The sequence below is a fragment of the Alexandromys fortis genome, unplaced genomic scaffold, assembly GCF_014885135.2.
Source record: "Alexandromys fortis isolate MF-2015 unplaced genomic scaffold, M_Fortis_MF-2015_v1.1 scaffold_254, whole genome shotgun sequence".
NCBI classification, from domain to species: domain Eukaryota; kingdom Metazoa; phylum Chordata; class Mammalia; order Rodentia; family Cricetidae; genus Alexandromys; species Alexandromys fortis.
Window position 1 is genome coordinate 633645 of NW_026068130.1, and position 27175 is coordinate 660819.

Below are 27175 nucleotides of genomic sequence, written 5' to 3' on the forward strand. Positions count from 1 at the left end.
ACTGCAGAAGATGGGATATGAGAAGGGCTGCAGTGGTGGCAGCGCAGGGCAAGCGTTCTTCCAGGAGGTCTCTCTTGAGCTGCAAGGCAAACAGGTACCTAGAAAGGAATTCAAAGCAAGAGATCAACTCCAAAAGTTCTCTGAACACAATACAGCCACGCCTCTCTAAGAGAGCACACAGCTCTGGGGAGTAGCACTCAACACTGAACAAACTGTAGAGCCCTCCAAGAACATGCCAAGTCACAAAAGCCCTTTCAGATAGCAAGCAGACACCAAAGGTCAGACAACAAGAGCTCAGCAGGCTGTCGTGCACGTCAGAGCACACACCAAGGACTCAGCATACAGAGGAGCTTCTGTCCAACAGCAGGACAGAGAAACTAGTCTTTCAGGCTACCACACTCTCTAAGATAATACCTTCAACAAGGAAGTTCATAAATTCATACAACAAAACAGCACTCAACAGACTTGGAAGGAAGAACAGAAGTACACAGTTAAGACAGCTTCAAATGTGCCATGGTTCTTTTAAGCAAATTGGTAATACTCAGTCTTGGTGCGGATCTAAGAAACAAGTGCTTTAAGATACCACTGGTGAAAATGTAGACAGAGAAGACAACTTGGAAGCATTTTTGAGGCAAATTGTGTGGTAGCAACACTTTTAATCCCGGCACTCGGGAGGCAGAGGCAGGTGGTCTCTGTGAGTTCAAGGCCAGTCTAGTCAACACAGTGAGTTCCAGGAAAGCCAGAACAACCTAATAGTCAGACCCAGTCTCTAAGTAAATAAATAAATAAATTAGGTAGGTAGGCAGGCAGGCAGGCAGAAGAAAAGAAAATATTTATATTATTATTTAATTTAATCCTTTAATAAGCGATGAGTAAGAGGGTTTTTTTTTTTTTTTTTGACTTTTCAAGACAGGGTTTCTCTGTGGCTTTTTAAGCCTGTCCTGGAACTAGCTCTTGTAGACCAGGCTGGCCTTGAACTCAGAGAGATCCACCTGCCTCAGCCTCCCGAGTGCTAGGATTAAAGGCATGCACCACCACCACCTCCCAGCCTAAGAGTTCTTTCTAAGTATTGTTCTAGGAGTTGCAAAACTTGGTAAATAACCCAAACTCCCTGTCTTCACAGAAATTTACACTTTGATACAAACTATTAAAATTTTACTAGATTTGGGAATGGAGAGCTGACTCAGCAATTAAGAGCACTGGCTGTTCTTCTGGAAGACCAGGGTTCAACTCCCAGCATCCACATGGTGTCTCCACAACTGTTCTGTAACTCCAGTTCAGAGAATTTGATGGCTAGGTGGTTATCAGGCACACGTGGTACACAGAAACTCATGCAGGCAAAACACACGTGTGAAAAAAAATGATACATTCTCTCTTTTTGAAAAATGAAATGGAATGCTTCATGAACCTACATGTGGTTCTTGTGTAGATGCCATGCTAATCCCTGTGTCCTTCCAATTTTAGCATACGTGCAGCTGACAGGCGCACCTGCACGCTCCTAGAACTTAAGGTGTGTGTGTTTTTTAACCAGGCGGTTCCAGGCTAACAGTTTCCCCACAGCAGCACTCCCAGCATTCACAAAGGCATGCCAACAATGATGCTTATTTGTGACATTTTAACAGAAAACTGGGAATAAGCCCCAAATGCACTAAGATGCTAATGACTAAATAAATTAGGGCCGGTCCACATGCAGTGTGAAAGGCCATGGACTGCTAAAAATGGGGGCAGTTCCAACTGAGAGTTCACACGTGTCACTTGGCCGCGCTCTACAGCCTAACTTTCTTAAGGCTCTGCGTGTTCATGGAAAGGCTGCAACCCTCACGAAGACTTCTGCCAGTGTTAGCACTTACCTAAGGAGTGGAGTGCGAGGGTGAGCAAGGAGAAAAGAACACTGGTTTTTTATTTTACGTAAGTTTATTTGAAATTTTCTTTTTGCCATAGTTATACATTTTAATAAATTAAAGGGGAAAAAGACCTTCTGAATGAAAATAAGAGGAGAATAACTGGCTTCCTCGGGCTGGGATGTTGTAGCGTGCTCACCAAGTGCCTGAAGCCCTGGGATCCATTCCTAGCAACATTTAGACATGCTGTCGTGGCCAAAGCCTAGAGTCCTAACACTCAGGAAATGGAGACAGAGGGTCATTCTCAGTCACACAGTGAGTTAAAGGTCAGTTTTAGTCATAAGAACCTTTTTCAACAACAAAACAAAAACAAACAAAATCAGAATGCCCCAACCAACCTGAACCTAATACTCCAACACAGGATCCTGAATCAGAGAGTATTTTGTTTAATTTGTGAGAATATGATTTTAAAATGATTCCCCTTCAAAAAGGGGTGCTTCTTAGACTTCAAAAAATTGCCAAGGGCTGGAGAGGTGGCTCAGCAGTTAAGAGCACTGACTGCTTTTCCAGACATCCTGAGTTCAATTCCCAGCAACCACATGATAGCTCACAACCATGTGTAATGAGATCTGATGCCCTCTTCTGGCATGCAGGCAGAACAATGTATTCATAATAAATAAACTTTTTGCTGAGCGGTGGTGGTGCATGCCTTTAATCCCAGCACTCAGGAGGCAGAGGCAGGCAGATCTCTGTGAGTTGGAGGTCAGCCTGGTCTACAAGAGCTAGTTCCAGGACAGGCTCCAAAGCTACAGAGAGACCCTGGCTTGAAAAACCAAAAAAGAAAAAAAAAAAAAGCCAAGGTATGCTTTCTGTGTGCACTCACGGTGGCACTGCTTTCTGTGTGCACTCACGGTAGCACTGCTCTGCTGTCTACAGTTTGGTCTCCTCATCAACCTGAGACCAAGAGGCTGAGCTGATGCTGTGTCCTCCTCTCCTTGCACCTGACATTCTGTGCGTTTCTGGTGTCCCATGACCTACAGAGCCTTTAAGAAGGGTTCACTGTGACTCATTTACCATCCTGGTGCAGTCAGGACTTAAGAGTCACTTGGGGGGACACTATGATAGTATCCTATTCTCTTTCATCTGCATCTACTCAGGGTCTTGAGCCCATTTTATTTTTATTTTATTTCAGTTTTTCAAGATATGGTTTCTCTGTGTAGCCCTGACTGTCCTGTAACTCACTCTGTAAGACCAGGGCACTGGCCTCAGACTCAGGAATCTGCCTGTCTCTGCTAGGATTAAAGGTGTGCATCATCATGCAGCTTGAACCTATTTTAAAGTTATTGTTTTATTTCTGATTATAAATCAATATGCATAAGCATAAAAAGTACAGAAAAGATTTCCTAATCTTTACCACCTAGAGGACTACTGTTAATATGCCAGTAATTTCTGCAAAAATGCAATGTATAGTTAGAGAAGCAAGGGGAATTTCCTTATACCCCTGCCCCACTCATTCCACGCCCTATTCACGAGGACTAGAGCATGGTATACACCTCCCACTTAAGTAGGCTTTTGTTGACAAAGATTTATCTGTCCAGAATTTTGACAAATTGTATTCATAAGCATAAATCTAAGCCACCCAGAGAATACTGGTTGAAATTGTTCTAGCACTCCATTAAAGTTTTTTTTTCTTCAAATTTTAGGCATAAGTCCTTGTCCTAAAAGCTCTACTTCATGTTTGTGTTTGTATAAGAACCTAAGATGCTTCTTTTAACTGTGTTTACTGTTATTTATTTGTCTCCAAGCTCATGTATTTTTAACTTACAATATTTCTTTGGGGATAATAATGTTCCACACACATGCATGTGAAAGCGAGAGCAGACTTTGGGCGGCTGTGTCTCTCTCCACCATGGGCTCTGGGGACTGAGTGCTGGTCAGCAGGCTTGGCAGCGAGCACCTTTACCCACACTGAGACATCCAACCTATTCTCACTCATTCCTTTTGTTTTAATTGTGTGTGTGTTTTAATGCACCAAAGATAACCTTAAAGGTACCAAAATGTGTTGATGTTGCATAAGAATGAAAACAAAACACTTCATTTTGTATTTATGTGACTAAGAACAAGACCAAATTTGAATTCTCCACTATTCTCCTCATATCTTCTCTCTGTCGCACTTTGTGGTTACTGGTCAATCTGTGTTCTGCTGTTGTACATATTTGTGCCTGCCTAAAGTCTGACTATCTCTTATGCCTGTCTGTCCCCTAACAAGGAACTTGGGCCTGGATTTACTGAACTACACCAAAACAGCATGAGAAAGGGACAGGGATTCCTTTATAGAAGAAATCTTTTTTTTTTTTTTTTTTTTTTTGGTTTTTCGAGACAGGGTTTCTCTGTAGCTTTGGTGCCTATCCTGGAACTAGCTCTTGTAGACCAGGCTGGCCTTGAACTCCCAGAGATTATAGAAGAAATCTTTAACAGAGTTCTATAAGGGGAGTCATTTTACCGCCCCTAAATCATTCAGACAAACAATAGCTATATGTTTTTCCAACATTTATGGTGAATACTTACAAGGTTGCTTCTGACCTGACCTGTTGGCTGCTTTCAGCAGATAGTTAGTTACCATGGCACACACATGCATGCACACACACTCTATCTGGGTTAGGGGCATGGAAGAGGATGTAACTTAAGATGGAAGCCATGAATTAGCCTTGGCTGCAAAGACTGACTGCATGGGAAATCCAAGGCAAGGTTGGTTGTTATGAAGCTCTCTTAAAGGCAGGTTAAACACAGTAGGAACCGATCATGTTAAGTTGGCTTTTTGTCAGTTTCACACAGGTTAGAGTCACTTGGGAAGAGGGAACCTCCACTGAGAAAATGCCCCTCCAGAATGGTCTGTGAACAAGTCTGTGGTGCATTTTTCTTGACACGTGATTAATGTAGGCGAGACCATCCCAAAGAGTGAGGGTTACAAAACAGGTTGAGCAAGCCATGCAAAGGAAGCCAGTAACCAGCATTCCTCCTTCAGTTCCTGTCTTGAGTTCCTACCTTAACTTCCTTCAGTGATGAAGTGTGACCTGGGAGTTTTAAAATGAAATAAACTTTTTCCTCTCCAAGTAAAAGGTTTTGCTTTTGCCATGCTGCTTTTCCACAGCAATGAAAATCCTAACTAAAATGAAGATAAAGCTTATGTGATCTCAAGGTGTATCATGAACTTGGCTGTGAGGTCCAGCAAAAATTCAGTTTCTCTGGGTGCAAGAAATATTTCCATCAAGTTATAGCACTAAAATAGCATATCATAATCTTTTTCACAATAAATAAAATGTCGTAAAAATACAGTTTAGTCACACTCGGTGACAACTAAGTAGAAGCACAATCTCCTTCACACTAACCACCCAGGCAGAGGAACAACAAAAGTCCTGGCTAGTGTGAGCATTTTACCTTGTGTACTCTTCCTGTAACTGACCAGGGTCTGGCGGGAAAAATTTTACTGCTAGACGAAGCACTGCATTCTTTGGCCCTTAAAAATAAAATAAAATTTCACTGATAAGGTTAATCTCCATATTTATTTTCTTTCTATAATAAAATTTTAAAGAAAGTTCCTATGCACACATTTATGAGTACTTTCTCAATACACATGGATTGAGAAATCTTAATATTTTGCTTTAAGCAGAGATTACTCCGAAAACATTCTAAAGTAGGTGGGAAATTACAGATTAAAACTTTAAAATTAATGCCAGGCATGGTGGTGCTCACCTTTAATCCCAGCATTTAGATGGCAGAAGCAAGTAGATCTTTGTGAGTTCAAGGCCAGCCTGGCCTACAAACTGAATTCTAGGCCATCTGGGGTTAACAGTGACACCCTGCCTCAAAAAGAAAAAGAAAACAAGCTCGAGGGGACATAGTGAGTTGGTAAAGTATGTGTCTATGATACACAAGGCACTGGGTTCCATCCCCAAGACCACATAAAAACCAAGTGTGGTATATATGCCTGTATTCCCAGCACTAGAGACAGAAGGACCAGGAGTTCAAGGTCATCCTTGGATACTTAGCAAATTTGAGGCCAGCTTGGCCTCAATTTTTGAGAGACAATTTAAGATTGTCTCTCAAAAAAAAAAAAAAACCAACAAACAAACCAAAACCCACTGAATTATAGCCAGGTATGGTGGCTCATGGCTGTAACCCTGGCACTGGGGAAACTGAGGCAGTAGGACTGCTGGGCATATGAAGCAATCCTAGGCTACACAGTAAGTCTAAGGTAGCCTGGGCTACAGGGTAAGACCCTGGCCCTGAAAACAAAAGCAGCATCAACAATCAAATTTTTAAAAAAATATATGGGCCAGGAGTGATGTAAGATCCCCAGTACTTAGAAAGCTGAAGCGGGCGGCAGGGGTGGGGTGGGGTATCATGGGTTCAGGACTAGTCTGAGCTATAAAGATGGACCTTGTCTTGAAAATGAGCAAACACATAGAATAAAATAAATTTCTGTTTACATTTTAGGGTAAAATTATATTAAGATGCTTATAGCATTATATTGTGGTAATAAAAACACATCCTTATATACATTAGAGAGAGAAAACATCACTGGCACTTACTAACCGAACTAGAACAGTCTGACTCTGCAAAAGGCACCAGACACAGCAGATCTGATGTCTGTGCCACTGGAATTCAACAGCTGGGCTGTACAGTTGTTAGGGAAAGAGGAGGAAGTTGGCTAAAACACTATGGTAACATCAACAGCCTTTTCTTTTCTGCATGAGTTACTTCTATGTATCCTTCTTTCAATGTAGTCACTTAAAACAGGTGTAGTCAATGACAGCACATGCATTAATCCCTTCTCTTGGGAGGCTGATGCAGGGGGATCGTGACTGCAAGGGCAGTCTGGAATTTGTGGAAAGAAGCTGCTTCCTCTCCCCACATCCAAAACCCAAACCAAGAAAACATGAAAAATCCCCAAGCCAAAAAGTTTGCTTTGTTAAGTGGTGGAGCTGCCTGGTGCCCTTGGAAAATGGTGGCAGGTCTCCTTGGGAAAGGGTTGCAGGTGGTTATAAGTGGGTCCTGTGAGGGCAAGTGCTCTTAACCACGGAAGCATTTGTCTTAAAAGAGCCCTGTCAATGTCTTCTCATGACTCAGAAGCTTCTTTTTCCCCCTAATATATTGAGCCACAGTTAAGATACCAAGCAATAAATCCTATGACTTTCAAATTTAAGACAAGTTATCTATGATGTTTTGAGTTAAATCTAGTGTTCTTATGCCTATTTATTGTAGTTTAAAACCAACCAGCAAAGTGACCTCAAGTTGATCCACTGTGACTATTACCACCTATCTAGGGCCGTGACAATGGCTGTGAACACACCTAGAATTCACTGTTCCAGAACAAGTCACCTTAAATGAGGAAGGTTTTTAAGAGTTAAACAAGGGGGGCTGGAGAGATGGCTCAGAGGTTAAGAGCATTGTCTGCTCTACCAAAGGTCCTGAGTTCAATTCCCAGCAACCACATGGTGGCTCACAACCATCTGTAATGGGGTCTGGTGCCCTCTTCTGGCCTGCAGGCATAGACACAGACAGAATATTGCATACATAATAAATAAATAAATAAATATTAAAAAAAAAGAGTTAAACAAGGTACTTACTTCGCACTTGCCTAATGATGGGCTTCATGGGCTCAAGCCAAATCTAAACAGGGTTTTTAATAGAAGAGAATAAAACTATTAAAAATCTCCTCATTTAGTAAGTATGCTACAAAATACAAATAATTAGATTTTATGACAGGATTTTTATTTTGTTCTCTTATACATTCATCATATCTTAATAAGTTGTACAGAAAGCTCAGCAACACCTGCTTCAAGAAGCTGGAGCCGCATTGATGTGCTACAACTCCATTACATTCATTTGGGTAACTCTACAGTCTCAACCAGAACCAGCGGTGCGCAAACAGCAACCTGATGTGGTGCTGCTATGTGAAAGGTGTCTGCTGTGCACCGGAGCACAGCACAGCAACGACACATTTTCTGATCTAAAGGGCTGATGAGTTGTTTTAAAAACAAGTCACATCTATAAATAATAATAATAATAATAATAATACACCACACATTTTACAATTTGTCTAATAAGTAAAATGATGCAAAAATCAGTCCACTTTGCTCAAAATCCACCTGCAACACAATTCATATTCAGCAGGATGCATCAGTGGTTGCCATGGCAACTCAGGTTTCCTTGGCACAGGTGCTAGTGGGTGGAAGTTTAGGGAGGCTATGCATTTAGGCTTAAAGGCAGATGGGCTCTCCATAGCTGAAAACCAAGTACTTTAATATCATAGCTTTGCTTGGCGGTGGTGGTGCACGCCTTTAATCCCAGCACTCGGTTGGCAGAAGGCAGGCGGATCTCTGAGTTCGAGGCCAGCCTGGTCTACAAGAGCTAGTTCCAGGACAGGAACCAAAAAGCTACAGAGAAACCCTGTCTCGAAAATAAAAAACAAAAACATAGCTTTCCTAAGAATAATATGTCATTATGCCATTTACCAAACAACTTGTTTACATCATTACAGTATGACCTAAAATGCTCTGTACATCCGAGACACCATGACTATTCTACAACACAGTCAGACCCAGTTTCCAAAAGCAAATGAAAAGCACATACCCAGTAGGACTGGACGTTCTTAAACTCCAGACCAAAGTAGTCACATTCAATCAGGTTCAAACGCTTCCACACTTGTGTCAGTAAGACCTGTCCATCACACTTAGGCTGCAAGGAGACAGGAGAGAAAAAGCTCACTGATTGGACAAGAACAAAGGTACGTAAAAGCTCACATAGAGTCACTGAATTTCTTGCTTCATTTTGCTTTTGTTGTTATAAGATTCACAAACTACCACATAGCAAATAAACAGATCTTGTACTTAGAAACTAATAGCAAAATAAATATGCAAACAAAAACTCTATCTTATAGTCTCAGTGTGTTTCAGTCATCTTTCTTTGTGACTGTAGACTACAAAAATCATTTCTAGTCTCAGTTAACATTTTATCAAATAATTTACCACATAATTTACCAATAAAAAGCAGAGTTCCAAGGTCTATTTATGTAGTGTTCCAGTGAATATTTTGCTATTTGACAGTATTCACATGCTCTGTAGTCTGGCTGTTTTGGAACTAACTCACTTTGTGGACCAGGCTGACCTTGAACTCAAAGATCCACCTGCCTTTGCCTCCCCAGAGCTAGAATTAAAGGCATGTGCCACCACTTTCTGGCTGAAAAAAAAATTTGAATAGAGAGATGTTGAACAAATTACAACAATCTAGAATCACACTGAATTACTATAATTTATCTTCTACCCAAACATAAGCTTAGAAAGAAAAACAAATGAAGTTTAGAATTAATAAATTAGTCCCAGGATAAATTAAAATTGCTTCATGTGGATATCAGAGGACAACTATGAGGAGCTGGATTCTCTTTTCACCTTACATGGCTTCCGTGGGTCGCGAGGATTGAACTTAGGCTGTCAGACACAAGGCTACCTTATTGGCCATATTTCAAAGAATTGGGGGTGTGGGGAGCATGATGCTGCATACCTGTAATTCCAGCACTCAGGAAGCAGAGCCAGCCTGGTCTACATAGCGAGTTCCAAGTAAGCCAGGGTTACATAGTAAGACTGTTATCTCAAAAACAAACAACAACAAATCCAACAAAATAACAACAAAAATCTTTAATATTATTAATAATATGTGTAACCCTTGAGGAGGAAATTTGAAAATAATTTTCAGTTTAATATGTATTTATGTAGGTCCACTTCCAGAACCTTTCCATGCAGACCATCTCATAAATTGCACAAAGCTGATTACACAGGACAGAACCACAAGAGGACTGGCCAGCAGAGAAACTGAAGCAAGCGCACGGCTGTAATCCGAGCACCTGGGGAGGCTACTGAGTCTGAAACTGGCCTGACAGACATGGTAAGTTCCCAGGTAAGCTTGGCTCAAAAACAAACAAACAAAAAAACCCATAAAACCCAAATAAATAATAACACAACCATGATGAAAAGAGAACACTGAGCTCTTTATACACTATGGAATAAAGTACAAAGCATACAGATAAGGTAAGAGGAAAATTAAAGTTCTCTATGTTCATAGAGTCCATATAATATGATCCTGTCTTATATATAGCACTTATAAATTGATAAATAATAAATTTGGAAGTTGCACACCAAATCTTTAAGAAAATTATCATTATTGTACTAGATAGAGACAGAAAGAAGCAACACTTTATTTCTTTATTTCTGAGATGTTAGATCAAGGTGTTGGGCAATCTTTTCTTCTGTTAAAAACATACAAGAAGGAGGAGAGGTAAACTTTCTGGGTTCCAAAGTACACCATGCCCCTTTAAGTTTACTTAGGAGACTGTCTGTGTAACCAGTGGTAATGCTCTTCAGGAGAAAAGCTATTTGAAGGAACAAACTCCTAAAATTCATAATAACAAAGAATCACAGAGTAAAAATATACAGTGTATATCTTAGCAGAAAAGAAGGCCTATAGTGTGAACATACAAGTGTCTTTTCTGGAAGTTGGGGGGCAAAGTCTCCCTATGTAGTTCTATATGGAACTTGCTATATTGAACAGGCTGGCCTCAAACTCATAGTGTTCTCTCTCTCTCTCTCTCTTTCTCTATCTTTCTCTCTCTCTCTCTCTCTCTCTCTCTCTCTCTCTCTCTCTCTCTCACACACACACACACACACACACACACACACACACACACACACACACACAAAATCTTACAATCTTGAGTTCTGTGATTATAGGTGTTTTTGTTGGTTGTTTTTAAGACAAGGTCTCACCATGTAGCCCTGGCTGGTCTGAAACTTGCCATCTGAACCAGAGATGGCTTTAAACCCAGAGATACAAATGCATTTTAAATATATTCTTTAAGAATTCATATATGTGGGCTGGGGAGATGGCTCAGTGGGCAAAAAAGGATCTTGCTGCTAAGCCTGAAGCATGCTTAGAAGCCACATGCTTGAAGGAGAGAACTCACCGTGTAAGTTATCTTCTGGTCCCCACATGTGAACTGTGGCACAAGTGTACCACCCCCAATAAATGAAGACTTCCCAATTTATCATCCTCCCTTGATAAATTGCCATATTATTTTTAAAAAAATTGTTGGCCCAGTGGTGGTGGCACACGCCTTTAATCCCAGCATTTGGGAAGCAGAGGTAGGCACATCTCTGTAGTTCAAGGCCAGTCTGATTTACAAGAGCTAGTTCCAGGACAGACTCCAAAGCTACAAAGAAACCCTGCACTGGTGTGAAGGTGTCAGGTCCCCTGGAACTTGAGTTACAGTTGTGAGCTACTCTGTGGGTGCTGGGAACTGAACCCAGCCGGGACCCCTGGAAGAACAGCCAGTGCTCCTAACAGCTGAGTCATCTCTCCAGCCCTGATGCAACTCACTGAGCCTAATTAGTGCTGACTATATAGTAGAGATGTATAAGGCCTGGCTTCTCAGAGTCATCAGTGTCTTAAAAGGGCTTGATGTGAGTTCCTGAGTGTAAGGGCCATGCCATCTCCAGAGGACAGTGTTTCACTGCCAGCCTTCCTGCCTCTAGCTCTTATATCATTACCAGTAAGTCTCTGCACTGTTACAAACACAGTTTATAAATAACAGGAGAGCAGACATCGGTAAATCACCCAGACATTCTCTCTTGTCACCTCATGTGATGGGCTTCTCCTAGGAGGCTTGCCAATGCTTTGTGCTTTGAAAGACACGCCCCACCAGGTCTATACTTCTCAAGCTAAGCAATCAACCCCCAGGGTTGTTAAACAGTTGGAAGTCACAGAAGTCAAATCCCAGAACCATTCCAGGGAAACTTCTCAGAAGCTATGGTCACCAGGATGACCACATGGGACATTCTCTCTCTTAGTGCCCCCTGTTTCCTGAACTGTCAAGTTCAAAACTAAGGGTGAAATGGGAGGGGGGTGCTAGGTACACCCAAGTACTGCTTTAGAGGAAACTCACTTCATTCTGTCAGAGTTCCCCCCGACAATCTAAAACACAACCAACCTACCAATGAATCTCAGTCAGTTCTACCTCTCATACTATTTGGTAGTGACTCTAGCAAGATGAACATGACACTGATGTCTACCAACTTGTTTGGTAGTTCTTTCCTCTAGACAGTCAATCTGAAGAGCAAATGGCAACTCCTAAACATGCACAACTGTTTAAGGTTTGGATGGTAGCTGTAGTCTGAGATAAATCTTATTTCAGGTGGTACAGAAAGGAGGCAGTTCATTCCTCAGCCCCTCTTCCTTCCTCTTCTACTCTGTGTGCAAGCAGGGAGCGTGACCTGGGCTTGCCCACCAGACCAGGTAAGGCCCCATGACAACTACAGAGATATTCAGGAGCACACTCAGGATGGACCTTAATATCTAGTAGGTCCTATACCTACTTATATGTATTTTTATTAACACACATATGTGCCTGTGAGAATGTAGCCTCTAAAACTATAGTTTTACTAAACAAAGTTTTCTCAAGTTTAAGTAACAAAAGAAATTTCACATCTTTTGAGTCACTGAAATCAGACTTCAGTCCAAAAATACTACCATATTCATGAGTTTTCACAGCTACAAAAAAGAGACATTTTCAAAACATTTCTTCAAAGCATTAGAGTAGGGGTAATATTTCCAAAACTTGAACACACACAAACATATCCTCAAAGAAAAATTCAATTTTATTGGTATTAATAAAAATATCCTTAGTGTGGCTGGAGAGATGGCTCAGAGGTTCAGAGCACTAGCTGCTCTTCCAGAGGTCCTGAGTTCAATTCCCACTAACCACAGGGTGGCTCACAACCATCTATAATTTGATCTGGTGCCCTCTTCTGGTATGTAGGCAGAACTCTATATATAATACATAAATAAATTAAAAAAAATCCTTAGTAAAATGTAGGCAAATACAAGTCAGTTAACAATGAAAAGAATTCTATCATAACAATGCAAAGTTTATTCAAAACTTTTAAGAATAGTTGAAATCAATGCTAGGAAATTTAGTAATGTATTATATCAATAAACTTGCAGGAAAAAAAATCATATTACTGGGTTGGGCATGATGGCTTAGTGGACAAAGTGCTCACTGTGCAAATTGAATCCCACAGTAAAAGGTCATAACTGACTTACACAAGTTGTCTCCTGATCTCCATACATATGTAGCCAAGATGGCAGAGGAAAAAAATCTTGACCTCCTGAGCTTCTTGACTCTACCTCCAAAGTACTGGGATCATAGGTTCGCACCACCACATGCCTCCTCAATTTCTATTCTTTTTTATCTTTATTTTTAATATTTATTTATTTATTACACAATATTCTGTCTGTGTGTATGCCTGCAGGCCAGAAGAGGGCACCAGACCTCATTACAGATGGTTGTGAGCCACCATGTGGTTGCCGGGAATTGAACTCAGGACCTCTGGAAGAGCAGTCAGTGCTCTTAACCTCTGAGCCATCTCTCCAGCCCTCAATTTCTATTCTTGACATAAATTCTGCTATGCTGTTTTGTTTGTTTGAAACCAAGTCTCTCTATATAATTCTGGTTGGACTGGAACTTGCTATGTAGACAAAGCTGGCCTCAAGTTCAGAGACCTTCCTGCCTCTGCCTTCTTGCGTGTTTGGTTTTTGAGACTGAATCTTGCTATGTATTAAAGACAAGCCTCAATATGGCATCGATCCTCCAGCCTCAACCTTCAAAATGCTAGGTTTACCACTATGCTTGTTGAAGAGGCCTAATTTAACACCAGTGTGACCATACAGGCTGCAGACTAACAAAACTGGAACTAGGTCTCGCCATTACAATAACTGGGAAAAGTCACAGATTGCACCATGTATGGGACAAGTCAGAATTAAGACCAAAAAAAAAAGTACTAGCTACTCTAGAACATTAAGAATAGCTTACCTAACTTGTATATAGGTTGCCAATTTTCTTATAGCCACACCAGTACCAATCCCTGTTTGACAAGACTTCTGTTACCCCACTCCTGCCCAATCAGGAGCTCAACTCCCATCTAAATCTGGAATTCCCCTAACCCCATCCTTTACTCCTTAAAAACCCTGCCATAAGGGAGGGGAGCAGAGAAAGATGTAGAGCTCAATAAAAATCAATAATAATAATAATAATAATAATAAACCCTGCCATAGCTGAGCACAATGCTCTCCCTGATCCAACCACTGTGTTGGAACTGACAGAGAGCCCACACTTGAGCTTGCAATAAATGCTCTTCGTTTTTGCATATGAGCTTGGACTCCTGGTGGTCTCTGGGGGACTGATGATGTAGGCATAACACTTGGCACACTCTTGATATAATTATTTTTAAAGATTTATTCATTATCCTTAACTTTGTGTAGGAGTATTGTGCCCCTCTTCCTTCTCTTCTACTGCCTGCAAGTACTTCTACTCTGTGTGCAAGAAGGGTGTGGTGCCTGCAGAGGTAAGAGGAGGCACCAAATCCCCTGGAACTGGAGTTAAGGATGGGAGTTGTGAACTGAGCCTGGGCCCTCTGAAAGAGCAGTCACCAGTTTTTTTCAAGTTAGTGATGCTAGTGTTAAGAATACAGATTCTGAGCACAGCAGGCAGGTACTCTATTGTTAAGCTAAATCCCCAGCTTGATATAATTTAGAGATTTTTTTCGGGGATGGAGTGGGGCAGGGTCTCACTACATAATTTTTATGCCTTTTCTGGATCTCTTTAAGTAGGTCAAGCCGGCCTTGAGCTTGCAGGGATCTTTTTGCTGCTACCACTTAGTGCTAGAAAGACAGATGTGGGACAGCAGGCCATCAAATGTGACTTTTTGTTTGAGAATAGTTTTTATTTAATATGGTTGTAAGTGCCTATATGACACTGAAAAGCAAACCAGTGTCCTCATAGCAGCAAGAGTTCTTTTTTTTTTTTAAATTAATGTGTGAAAGAGAGTCACCAGGTAGTTCTTGGTGAGCACTTAGTGTGAGGGGGGTTCACAAGTTATTCTGTTTGGATATATTAGGGCATATACCTGTTTTGTTATTTTTTAAGTATTTATTTTTGTTTATGTATATGAGTGTCCTGTCTGCATAGTCCTCTGCTCAAGAGAGAAGGGCACTGGATCCCATTATAGATGGTTGTAAGCCACCATGTGGTTGCTGGAAATTGAACTCAGGACCTCTGGAAGAGGTTCAGAGGTTAAGAGACACTCTTAACCACTGAGCCATCTCTCCAGCCCGCAGCAAGAGTTCTTAACCGCTGAGCCATTTGTCTAGCCCCCAATTTCTTTTTCAAGACAAGAGTGTTATGTTGCGCAGGCTAGCCTTGAACTCATTGGCCTTGAAGTCCTGATTCCCCTGTATCTACATCTATAGTGTTAGAGTTACGTGCATAAGCCATCATGCTCAGTTACTGAAGTTAGTTATTTTTTTTTCCGAGACAGGGTTTCTTTATATAGCCCTAGCTGTCCTGGAACTCACTCTGTAGACCAGGCTAGCCTCAAATTCAGAGATCCACCTGCCTCTGACTCCCAGGTGCTGGGATTAAAGGTGTGCACCACCACATCTGGCTCCAGAAGTTATTCTTTACCGTCATAAGATTGACTTCCAAAATTCCATCTCTGTTATTTTAACACCTGCATTAAGAGAGAAAAAAGAATCTGGGTGGTGGTGCATGACTTTGATCCCAGCACTCAGGAGGCAACAGCAGACTGATCTCTGGGAGGTTAAAGGCCAGCCTGGTCTACAAAGTGAGTTCCAGGACAACCAGGGGTGTTACACAGAGAAACCCTGTCTTGAAAACAAACAAAGCAAAGGTGGGGCAGAGAGGAGGTTAAAAACCTAAAAGGAAAGAGCAAACTATCATAAATTGAAAGTGGTGTTATTATTTTAAAAATCCAAGGACCACCAATTAGAAACTATTACAAAAGAAGTCAAATTCAGTTATGTAACCAGGATAAAACTATTACACACAGGCAACAGCCTTTACTTACACAACTGACTATAATTTGAGGACAGACTAGAAGAAACAACCACATTTTTAACAACACAAAAAGTGAGGTATCTTGGAACATGCTCACTGAGTCTGTAGCACTGATCATGTCTGTAGCTATCATTGTGGTAGGGTGCTGAAGTTTCCAACTATGGCCCTGTCCTCAGCCTCCCCCTTCACATGCTATTGTTAGCTTTAGAGGCAGGTGCGCTGATGTTGGGCTGAACTGACCCGTCCATCGTTGTTTTATTGTTTCTACAGTTTACTTCGTCTACTATGTACACCTCTTTCCTTCTACTTAACGTTTTCATGGCATACCATTTCGGCCTGTAAGCATCTCTGAATCTAACAGCATGTTTCTTGTAAACAGCATATAAGTGGATTTTACAGATTCAACTCAATTCCTATAAAAATTCTAATGAAACTTTTCATATAAACAGAAAAAATTCTAAAATTTGTGTCTAACCACAAGAGGTCTCATATTGCCCAAAACAATCCCGAAAATAAAAACAAAGTTGGTCATACCATATTCACTGATTTCAAGTGACATTATAAAGCCACATCAATCAAAACAATATGGCACCAGAATTAGTTATACACAAAACCAATGGAGTATAGAGAGTTCAGAATAAACAGAAGCAATTAAGTCAACTAAATTTGTTTTCAAGGAGACAGAATAGGAAACAATAAACTCTTTAATAAATGGTACTGGGGGAAAAAATAAAAAAAAAATAAATGGTACTGGGGAAAGTGAGTAACTGCTAAAGAAAGAAATTTGACCCTTACCTAATATTGTATATAGAAGTCAATTCAAATAAAGACTTGAACATATCTGAGTTAAAACCATAAAACTTCTAAAAGCAAGGCCCAAAATAGTATACCCAAAATCCAGTATACACTTAAAAGTGGCACATGAGAGGCAGATGCAAAATGATCAGCACAAGCTCAAGGCCAGCATGGTTTACAGGGTGAGTTGTAGGCTAGCCAAGGTTTCATAACAAGACCCTGCCTCACAGCTGCTTCCACAAAACAAAACGAAAACAGAAAAGAACAAAACTTTCTCAAAATAAACAGAGAAAAGGTTACTTAACACTGACTGGCCTTGATTTATTTGTTTATCATTCTAAAAGCAAAAACAGACAAGTGGGACTACACTGTAAGGAAGAGCTCTCACAGCAGAAGGAATTATCAACAAAAAGAAAACTTGGTATGTGGAGTGTGAGAAAATAGATACAAAGCACATATGACAAGAAGCCAAAATATATAAGCAAGTCACACGACTCTGGAACAAGAAACCCCAAACCAAATAACAACAACAACAGGAAGGACAGCAGACCTTAGTGGACACTTTCTAAAGAAGATGCAAAGGTGGCCAGCTGAGGCATAACTCAGGGGACAGTACTTTCTAGCATGTAGAGGCCTTGGGTTTGATCTTTTGTACCAGGAAAAGAAAGGGAAGAGGAAAGGAAGATGAGGAGGAGGAAGGAGACGAAGGAGTGGAGGAAGAGGAGGAGAAGAAAGATGACGACGACAACCACCAGTGAGAGAGCTTAATGAAACCACACTTATCATCTCTCCCTACGGAACCTGTTGAGAAAGTGGAGAACAGGCATGTTCACGGGACAGGCAGTACCCAACAAATCCAAGTATCTGCACCATTATCTTCAAATGTCCCCTTCTTAGAAGTACAAGTGCAAAATCATGCATGAAGACAGCATTTGTTATAATATTTCTAATACTAACTTTAAACATAAATCATTCAATAAAGTGTTGTAGGATATTTATTTACACGGTGTGAGATGTGTTACTATGACTGGTTTAATAAAGAGCTGAATGGCCGATAGCTAGGCAGGAGATCATAAGTGGGACTTCTGGGCAGAGAGAGGAATTTGGGATGGATCTAGGCACATGAGAGACACCAGTGAGACACTGAAGGGGTCGTACATATGGTACAGAGAAGAGGTAACCAAGCCACGTGGCAGAACGCAGTAGGTTAATTAAAGTTTTAGAGCTAGCTGGGAAAAAGCCTAAGCTAAGGCCAAGTTTTTAATTACTAACAAGTCTCCATGTTGGTATTTGCGAACTGCCAGCCCAAAGGAAAGTACGACTACAATAGAGGACTGCTTGATAAAACCTGAACATTCAGACCAGGAAATGCTGAGTGCAGTAAAAAGAGGAAGGCTGCCACCTGCATACTGAACTGTGAGTCTCTCCAGAATATAATGCTATAGAAAAAAGTAATATGATTTCCAGAGGTTTCCTTTTTTAAATAATTTATTTATTTTATGTACATTGGTGTGAAGGCATCAGATCCTGGAACCAAAGTTACAGACAGTTGTTAGCTGTCATGTGGTTGCTGGGAATTGAACCTGGGTTCTCTGGAAGAATACTCAGTGCTCTTAACTGCTGAGCCATCTCTCCAGTCCCCCTCAGAGGTTTCCAAGATGGTCATCTGGCACCTTTGTTTCTGGCCTGTGCATGGTGAGGCTGAACATCTGATGGAGAGCATGGGGTGCACCAAGGTGGCTCACAAGAGGCAGAGAAAATGAGAAAGAAAGGCATAGGAACAAGATATACCCTTCAAAGGCACGTCCCTAGCCACCCAACTTCCTACAGCTAGGTTCCATTTCCAAATAATACAAACAGTTATGGAATAATCAATGGATTAGCTCATTGAGAAAGTAGGACACATAATCAAATCACCTTTCTAGGGCAGGAGAGATAGCCCAGTCATTAAGAAGAGCACTGACCGCTCTTCCAGAGGACCTGGGTTCAATTCCCAGCACCCACATGGCAGCTCACAACTGTAACTCCAGTTCCTGGGTACCTGAAATACATGGCAAAACACTAATGCACATAAATTTAAATAAGTAAAAAAAAATCACCTTTCTGCATTACCATCAGCTGGGGTTCAAGCCTTTAACAAATGAGCCTTTTTTTGGGAGATACTCTGTATCTTAACAAAAACATATGGTAAGGACAATGGGAAATAAAATCAAATAGAACCCCTCTCTAGTCCTCTGACTCATGGGTGTGTTGCCAGGCATCGCCAAACTGTACCAGCAACTGTCCTTCCTGAGAGCTGGTAAGCCTCTGGTCACAGGGTGTTCCCTAGACATCATTTGGCCCCTGTGTTTAACAGCAAGGACAAGTTTCACTGTATACTTACGAGACAGGCTTTGAGGCTAGATGCCTGGTTTCTATTGACTGGTTATTTTAAGCCTTGGTTTTCTTCATCTAAAATTAAAAGCTATTCTTATCCTGTTGCTGATTACTGTTTTGTCAATTTGACCCAAGCTGGAGCTATTTGGGAACATCTGTGGGCAAGCCTTAGGGCATGAATGACTGATGTGGGTGGGCTCATCCTAGTGTGGGCAGTGCCAACCATGGATAGGTGACACTGAGCGGTCATAGAAAGCAGGCTGAGAAAGCCATGGGGGGGGGCAAGCCAGTAAGAAGTATTCGTCCATGGTCTCTGCTTCAGTTTCTGCTACCAGGTCCCTGCCCTGTCTTCCTTCGAAGATGAACTGTGATGTGGACATGTAAGAGAAATAAACCCTTCCTTTCCTTGTGTTTTTTGTCATGGCAGTTTAACTCCACAATAGAAACCCTAACTAAGATAGACTGAAAGGGTTTATGGATATTTAATGAAATAACAGGAAATAGGCTCTGTACCATGCTAGGGACAGGTCTCCAAGCTGAAAACCAATATATACCAACTTAATACAGAAAACGTCTACCTGCAAACACGCCGAGGATGCACACAGGTCCTCAAGTATGTAACTATCTCTTCAATGAGGTCTGCTGAGAGGACAAGACAACAGATAGGACTGCGATTTCTTGATTATATGATGGATGAAGTTACTCAAAATGGCATCTAATCATTTCTTCCTCCTGCCTATATGTAGACACAATAGGTGCTGGAGATGTGGCTCAGTGGTAGAATGCTTGCCTACTATGTGCAAGACCCTGGATTAGATCCCAGCACTAGGGAAAAAATATAAAACATGAGAAATTTTATCATTATCATAATGTATTTTATTCTAATTTTTTAGATTTTTAAATTTTATGTGTTTAAATGCTTTTTTTAGATATGTGTGTGTGTGGTGCTCATGGGAGTCAGAAGAGGAACTCAGATTCTCTAGAACTGAAGTTCTGCATGACTGATCCACTATTTGGATTCTGGGATCCAAACTTGGGTACCCAGCAAAAGCAACAAGTGCTCTTTGCCACCGATCCATCTCCCAAGCCTGCCATGATATATTTTAAAGATACAAAATTTTGAGACTATTTTTCAACATTACTTTCCAAATAAATTTTTATAGGCTCATGCTCCTTAATTTTTACAGATGCCTCATGACCTGACTGGAAGCTTATAAAATGTCACAATAAGCTCAATTCTTAACATTATACAGATCTATCCCATGCCCATTCTGTGTGTATGACATATATGACTGCAAGTACATGCATGCCATAGCTTACACATGCCATGGTGCCCCTCTGGAAGTGAGAGGGAAACTTTGGGAGTCAGTCCCTGACCTTGCACCTTGCTTGAGGCAGCCTCTCTTGCTGCTGTGATTTATCCTCCAGGCACGTTACTCAGGAGCTTCCAGGGGATTCTCCTGTCTCTGCCTACCCCCTCGCTGTAGGAATGCTAGGACTGTGAATCAGAATCACTGTGAGGACTTTGACATGGGTTCTGGGGACCTGAACTTGGATTGTTTTACTTGCATAGCAAATGCTTTTACAACCACTGAGCCATCTCTCCAGCCTCCATATGTCCACCTTATCAACTCCCATATTCTGTTTTAAAAGTTTAGTCTCTATGCTTGAAAATGAAGAAATTACTAGCTTATCCCCAAAACAATGATCAGGTGAAACAAGACTCTCTATGAGATAAAGTGAAGACTGTCCATCCACCGACAGAAACACTGCTGTCATCCACAGCACTCAGATTGGAGAGAAACCTGTTGTCCCACTTGACAATGCAGCCACCCAGATCAGAATGCAGCATGAGAACTAGAGGGTAAAAAGCAAAACATTTTGTTCAATGTTTCATCATTTTAGTTGGTCATGGCATTCAAGTAAGTCCCTTCTCCAAGCTTAGACATAAAGTATATTGTTCAAAATCTTCATCTACAAAAGTGCCATTAAAGATTCTGTCTAGATAGAAACGGGCACAAAAGCTCAGTTAACAAAGTACTTCTTTATCCTTTGTCTCAGATCTGTGGGAAAATTCTTCTGCAAACAGCCTGATTTTGTGCTCTAGCCTGTTTGCCTCACGCACCCATTTACAGTTCAAGCCAAGTCGCCTGTGACAAAATCTGTATCTGTATCATTAGCTTCATTACTTAATATTTGTTTCTTGTCTCATAGTTGGTCATCCTCAAATTGCTTTTTATAATATATGGTACAATCAAAATAATCTTGGGAGCTTGTGGGCAACTATAGCTTTATTCATTGTGGATTCACTGAAAGGCCGTCACCATTGTGGACAGCCATCTTCAGTCTCCTATCTTACAACTTCATGTCTTAGGTGCTCATACATCCTTGAATGGCGTTATCAGGTGCTTCTAACTCTGCACCAGTGCGGCACAGGAAGTGACTTCATTCATTCTACATTCTTAGGACAAGAGACCAACTGAAGACAGGGGTGGTGGTGCAAACCTACAATCTCAGCACTCAGGAGACTAGGACAGGAGGACTCTTTTTTTTTTTTTTTTTTTTTTTTTTTTTTTTTTTTTTTTTTTTTTTTTTTGGCTTTTCGAGACAGGGTTCCTCTGTGGCTTTGGAGCCTGTCCTGGAACTAGCTCTGTAGACCAGGCTGGTCTCAAACTCACAGAGATCCGCCTGCCTCTGCCTCCCGAGTGCTGGGATTAAAGGCGTGCGCCACCATCACCTGGCTGGACAGGAGGACTCTGAAGTTCCAGGCCAGCCTGGGTTAAATAGGGAGACTCAGCTTGACAAAAACAACCAAGTAAACAAATAAGCACCAATGTCATAGGGTATCTATAGACAGCAATTATTCTCCACCAGGGTACAAGGGGAAAAACAAGATCACCTGACAGCGGACTCACAACAGTTATCTTAAACTTCTCAAGGAAACAATGTAAACTAAGATTCCAACTGAAACCTGTTAACATCAGTGAGATAATTATTTCTTTATTGTCTCTCAATCCAAAATCCATATTCCTCAGCCATGCTGGGTGCGGGGGCAGAGAACTGAGGAAAATATGAGAAAGAAGTTTTCTCCTATTTGAGACTTCAGGAGTTTTGTGTGAAGGATGGTCAGTGACTTCCACTAGCCTATGAACTTCACTGGCACTCCAGTCCAGGCTTGCCAACATTTCCACTGACATCACCTAACTTCACCATCATCCAGTGGTCTGAACTTCAACTCTGGGGAAGGAGGCCTCTCCAAGTCTGTTATTTCACTGAGTTTCCTTTCCCTCAGCTCTAAGGGGCAGATGCTCAGTACAACTCCAATTCCCATATTCTTGAGCATTGCCATCCCCAGTTAGTTAGTTAGTGGAAGGTCCTAGTGTGGAATAGTCTATTTCCCGACTAGACCATGAATAACTAAGTGGACAGACTCTAGAGAATGCCCTTGTACTGGCTATCCTTAACATTTCGTCTGAAAAGAGAAGCCCGTGAGCGAGCCAGGAAAAGCAAAGCCCTGTGGCGCTCCTGCAAGCTCCAAGTCTGCTTGCACGACGACAGCAGTGTGATGGAGCAGAAGCTTTGTCCACTGGTACTGACCTGTACTCCCAGGCTTATCAGCCCAAAGAAACCTGACTGTCAGTGTCCCATGAGTGAAGCGATGGGCCTGAGACACAGAACCTGAGAAGCTTCCTAGTAGAGAATCCACTGGACTTGTAGAGCCTGAGGCATGAACAGAAGTGCAAATAGTAGTGAACTACTTACTAACCCACTAGTGGAAGAAATTGCTCAAGTCTCCCGACTGAGCAAGAGCAAGAACATATCAAGAAAGACTGCACTTAGTAGTTTTACTACAACCTTGTTTTCTCAACACACTTGCATGCAGCATATGTCATACAGAGAAACAACTTATTAATTGATGTTTAGGATCTGAACAATTAACACAGGACTTCCTTTTATTTCTTATCTTCTACTTAGAGAAAAAGCAAAACACAAAGGCAATTTGGCTCAAAGAAAACTCTCTAAAGTAAACCACATTAGGTAATTCCCTTATTTCTTCTTTATTAACGGAAGTGGGTCCTGACTTGTGAGTACATGTGGAACTGGCACAGGGAAACAACTGCCCATCAGTGTACCCTCACTGTGCTGGGACCCTACTCATTTCCACGACTCGCTGCAGCATGGAGACCCATTTCAAACCACACAGACAAAGAAAGAGTAACCTCAAATTCCTAGAATATCAAAGCAGAAAATTGACTCCAATAAAAAGTGTACTGGCACAACAAAGAGGAAAATATAATTTTAAAAATTTGATTTTTTCAAAGATTTGTTGTGTCTGAGTGGAGAGAGGAGGCAATATCTTCCACATCTCCTCTTACACAGGAATGGACTCCATTCCACTTGGTGATCTGATTACCTCCCAAGTCCCCTATCTCCAAATATCACATTGACAGTGTCAACATTATTTTTATAAGATATAAATGTTCAGCCTATAATGTAAGAATTATTTTATAGGGGGCTGGAGAGATGGCTCATCAGCTAAGAGCACTAGCTGCTCTAGCTGCTCATCCACAGGACCCGGGTTCAATTCCCAGCACCCACATGGCAGCTCACAGCTGTCTGTTTAACTCCAGTTCCAGGGGATATGACTCCCTCACACAGACTTGCATGTGGGCAAGACACAAGTGAATGTAAAATTAAAAAATAAATAAATCTTAAAAATATTTTTAAAAGGAATTTTGGTAGGTGACTCAAAAAGCAAAATCAAAAAAAAAAAAGTTTGAACAGAGGTATCCCTTGTGGTTGTATAAAGCTGCTCCCAGAAGGTGGTTATTAAGTGAATATTCTAGTGACAGGAGTGAAATATTGTCCTACAAGCTGATAGCCAGGGAGGCCCCTAAGGCCCTCCAACAACACAGATAACTGCCACTGCTCTTGATTGGCTACTAGAACAGTTGGTAAGACCCTAGTGCTGAAGCTACTCTAGGTCTTGATCTCGGAACATGGAGAAATCAAGCTAGAACTGGAGTGGCTAGTCCTCCTAGCACTGGAAGGTACTGTGCAGGCTGCTGGAGAGAATTGTCATTAGCGTCTTAGTCTTCCTCAGCTGGAGACTGTGTGCAATAATACTACGGTAGTTAGGGTTTCTATTGCTGTGATGAAACGCCATGGCCAAAAAGCAAGTTAGGAGGATAGGGTTTATTTGGCTTATATTTCCACATCACATTCCATCACTGAAGGAAGTCAGGAAAGGACAGGAATTCAAACAGGGCAGGATTCTGGAGGCAGGCACTGATGCAAAGGCCATAGAGGGGTACTGCTTATTGGCTTGGTTCAGCCTCCTTTCTTATAGAACCCAGGTATAGTCCCACCCACAATGGGATGGGCCCCCTTCTTTCAGTCATTAATTAAGAAATGCCTTACAAATAGATCTTATGAAGGCATTTTCTCAATTAAGGTTCCCTCCTTTCAAATTCCATTTGGCCAGGCAAGTAGATTTCAGCGGTGCAATAGTGGCAAAGCTGTTATGGGTATAACCAACAGCTTTCTGACTGGATTTGATGACCATTCCATAGGAGGGAATTCATACTTAGTACTTTAAATCCAGTCAAAAGCCAGTGGCTAGGAAGGCTAGGAAGGCTACAGCCACCATCACAGAAGCCATTGCTGTTGGTCTGCTAACTAGACGTGCTGTGCCTGTTAAACTGCCTTAAAGTAACCACGTTTATCTCCACAGAACAGTGTTGCTGTCAGTGTTGGTGAGAGATGCTTCTTTTTGCAATGGCCAGCTGTAACCGCAGAGATGAATAAATTGTCAAAGTACAGAGAGTTAAATGACTGCTGAATGCCAGCCATAAGTGGGGCACTTACAACATCCACCCAAAACTGAGGGAAAACCAAGAAGGAAGATATAGAAAGAATGTAAGGGGCAAAGGAAGTGGAGCAGTGTGGAATGCTGACCCACACACATGACATAGTAGTTGTATGCACAGCAGATGTGACTATCTGTGCAAGATCTCCAAGAGACTGGGTCTCTCAACACCCTGCAAGGGGAGGGGAATGAATGTATATGGCCCCACCCTCTTTGAGGATTTATTTGCCAATAAACTGAAGATTGGAGGGACATTTTCTTCAGTTGTGCACATGCTTCTGTAAACAAACTCCTACCAATGTTCCTATTAACTAGGTTTAGTCAGGTTTCTTTAGAGTAATAATGAAAACACACAGTGGATCTATTAACAGCAGTTTGTAGACTAGTCCAGCAAGTCCAACAGTGGCTGTCTCCAGACAGAAAGGTCAAGAATACAGTATATTATTCAGTACAAAAGGCTGGATGACTTAGTTGATCTTTAGTGTATGCTGGAATCCTGAAGAAGTAGGTTCTAACACCAGCGAAGGAATGAATGCCTCAGCAGCAGGACTGCAAGGGCGAGGGCAGGCAGGCAAGAATCAAAAGCTTCTTTCTTCCATGTCTGTTTCTGAAGCCTGCCACAGAGGATGCCCAGACTAAGGTTTCTGACTTCAAACAATCCAGATCTAGGATGTTTTCCCACCCCAAGGATTCAATCAATAAAAATTATTCAGAGGCATGCCCAGCTACTTTGGGTTTTAGCTGATTCCTGACTTAGTCAAGCTGACACCCAAGGTAAGCCATCATAAGCCCTAATGATATTCCTAGTTATCTCTAAGCGTGACTTTTCTAATTTGGTAAGGTGAAATTATACAGAGAAATCTTGTCTTGAAAAACAAAAACAAAACAAATATATTTGTGTGTGTGTTCTCAGCATGACTTGATATAAGATTCCTAAGATTGTCTTTTAGTTCTTTAAGACAATTACAAGTTCTACTTTATAGGTTAAGATTTACATATAATAACAATTTTATTAACAATATTTTATACCTAATTATATTTAAGGAAGTTTTGTTATTTTATGTTTTTAAAATATTTAAGACTGGTGGGAGGAGACAAGAAGAGATAAAGAGATGGTACTTGCTGCTCTTGGTACTTGCTGCTCTTTCAGAGAACCTGGATTTGGTTCCTAGCATCTACATGGTGGTTTACAAACATCTCTTAACTGTAGTTCCTGGGGATCTGATGGCCTCTTCTGACCTCTGAGGGTACCAGGCATACACATGGCACACACACACATTCATGCAGGCAAATGCATATGTGTATGTGTGTGCACGTGTTCACTGTCATCAGTGAAATATTAGGTAATAATGCTTGCTATGCAACCCTGATGACCCGAGTTTGAGCTACGAAACCTGAGGGGAAAGAAAAGAGCCAACTCCCACAAGTTGTTCTCTGACCTTTATACATGTATCTTACGTATACACACACAAATAAAATTTAAAATTCAAGTAATGCTATAAAACCAAGAATACTTTTTAAATTATTTAATGTGTGTGTGTGTAAGTCAAAGGACAGCTCAAGGGAGTGGGCCACAGAGACTGAATTTAGGGTGCCGTTACTGGCAGCAAGTGTCCTTCCCTGCTAGCGTGTCTCACTGGCCCTAAAAGGAAGCACTATTGATCTAACATAAATTTGCTTCACTTGCTATCAGGGCCGGAGAGACGGTTTAGCAGTAGTAGGTTTGATTCCCAGGACTGACATCAAGGTTGAGACTTCTAATTCCAGTCCCAAGGGGAGTTGACCCCCTCTTCAGGCCTCAACTGAGAAAATGCCCCACAAGACTGGCTTGTGGGAAAGCCTGTGGTGTATTTTATTGATTGACAGTTTACGTGGGAGGGCCCAACTCACTGTGGATAGTGCCACACCTGGGCTGATGGTCCTCGGCAAGAAAACAGGCTGAGCAGGCCATGAAAGGCAATCCAGTGAGCAGTGACCCTCTATGGCCTCTGTATCAGCTCCGGCCTCCAGGTTTCTATCTGGTTTCTCTCAGTGACTGATTTATAAGCAATAACATGAAATAAATCTCCTCCAACTTACTTTTGTTCACTGTATGCTATCACATCAACTGAAACCCTGACTCAGACAAACCCCACTCCCTTTAATTCTTAAATGCTGATGTAAAAGGCTTTAGAAGGTTCCTTAGAACTTTGGATGGCTGCTCACTTTAGCAGCCACCTATGGGTGTGGCTATGAGAGTTTCCAGGTTTCTATAGTAAATATACATTACTTTCAAATTTTGTTTGCTTTTGCTTTTTTTTTTTTTTTTTTTTTTTTTTTTTTTTTTTT

General features: G+C 41.4%; 2 protein-coding genes and 1 non-coding gene across 4 annotated transcripts in view; 1 reads left to right on the forward strand and 2 right to left on the reverse strand.

Moving 5' to 3' along the window:
- Farp2 (FERM, ARH/RhoGEF and pleckstrin domain protein 2) overlaps positions 1-27175 on the reverse strand; it is a 110120-nt gene that overhangs the window by 51556 nt on the left and 31389 nt on the right. The window contains exons 1-5 of one of the 2 annotated variants that reach the window (XM_050125942.1): positions 9405-9485; positions 8478-8582; positions 7472-7514; positions 5280-5358; positions 1-98 (exon numbers count right to left, since the gene is read on the reverse strand). In XM_050125942.1, the coding sequence (XP_049981899.1) occupies positions 1-98; positions 5280-5358; positions 7472-7499 (205 nt within the window). In that variant the 5' untranslated portion in view covers positions 7500-7514; positions 8478-8582; positions 9405-9485. Of the gene's footprint in view, positions 99-5279; positions 5359-7471; positions 7515-8477; positions 8583-9404; positions 9486-27175 lie in introns of those variants that run through there. The other variant, XM_050125941.1, reaches the window with a different exon arrangement.
- LOC126490822 (U6 spliceosomal RNA) lies at positions 1385-1488 on the reverse strand. The gene has a single exon (XR_007589257.1). It is a non-coding gene; the product is annotated as a U6 spliceosomal RNA (small nuclear RNA).
- LOC126490789 (transcriptional enhancer factor TEF-3-like) overlaps positions 22418-27175 on the forward strand; it is an 8164-nt gene continuing 3406 nt past the window's right edge. The window contains exons 1-2 of the mRNA XM_050125969.1: positions 22418-22567; positions 24713-24734. Coding sequence (XP_049981926.1) covers positions 22418-22567; positions 24713-24734 — 172 coding nt within the window. The remainder of the gene's footprint in view (positions 22568-24712; positions 24735-27175) is intronic.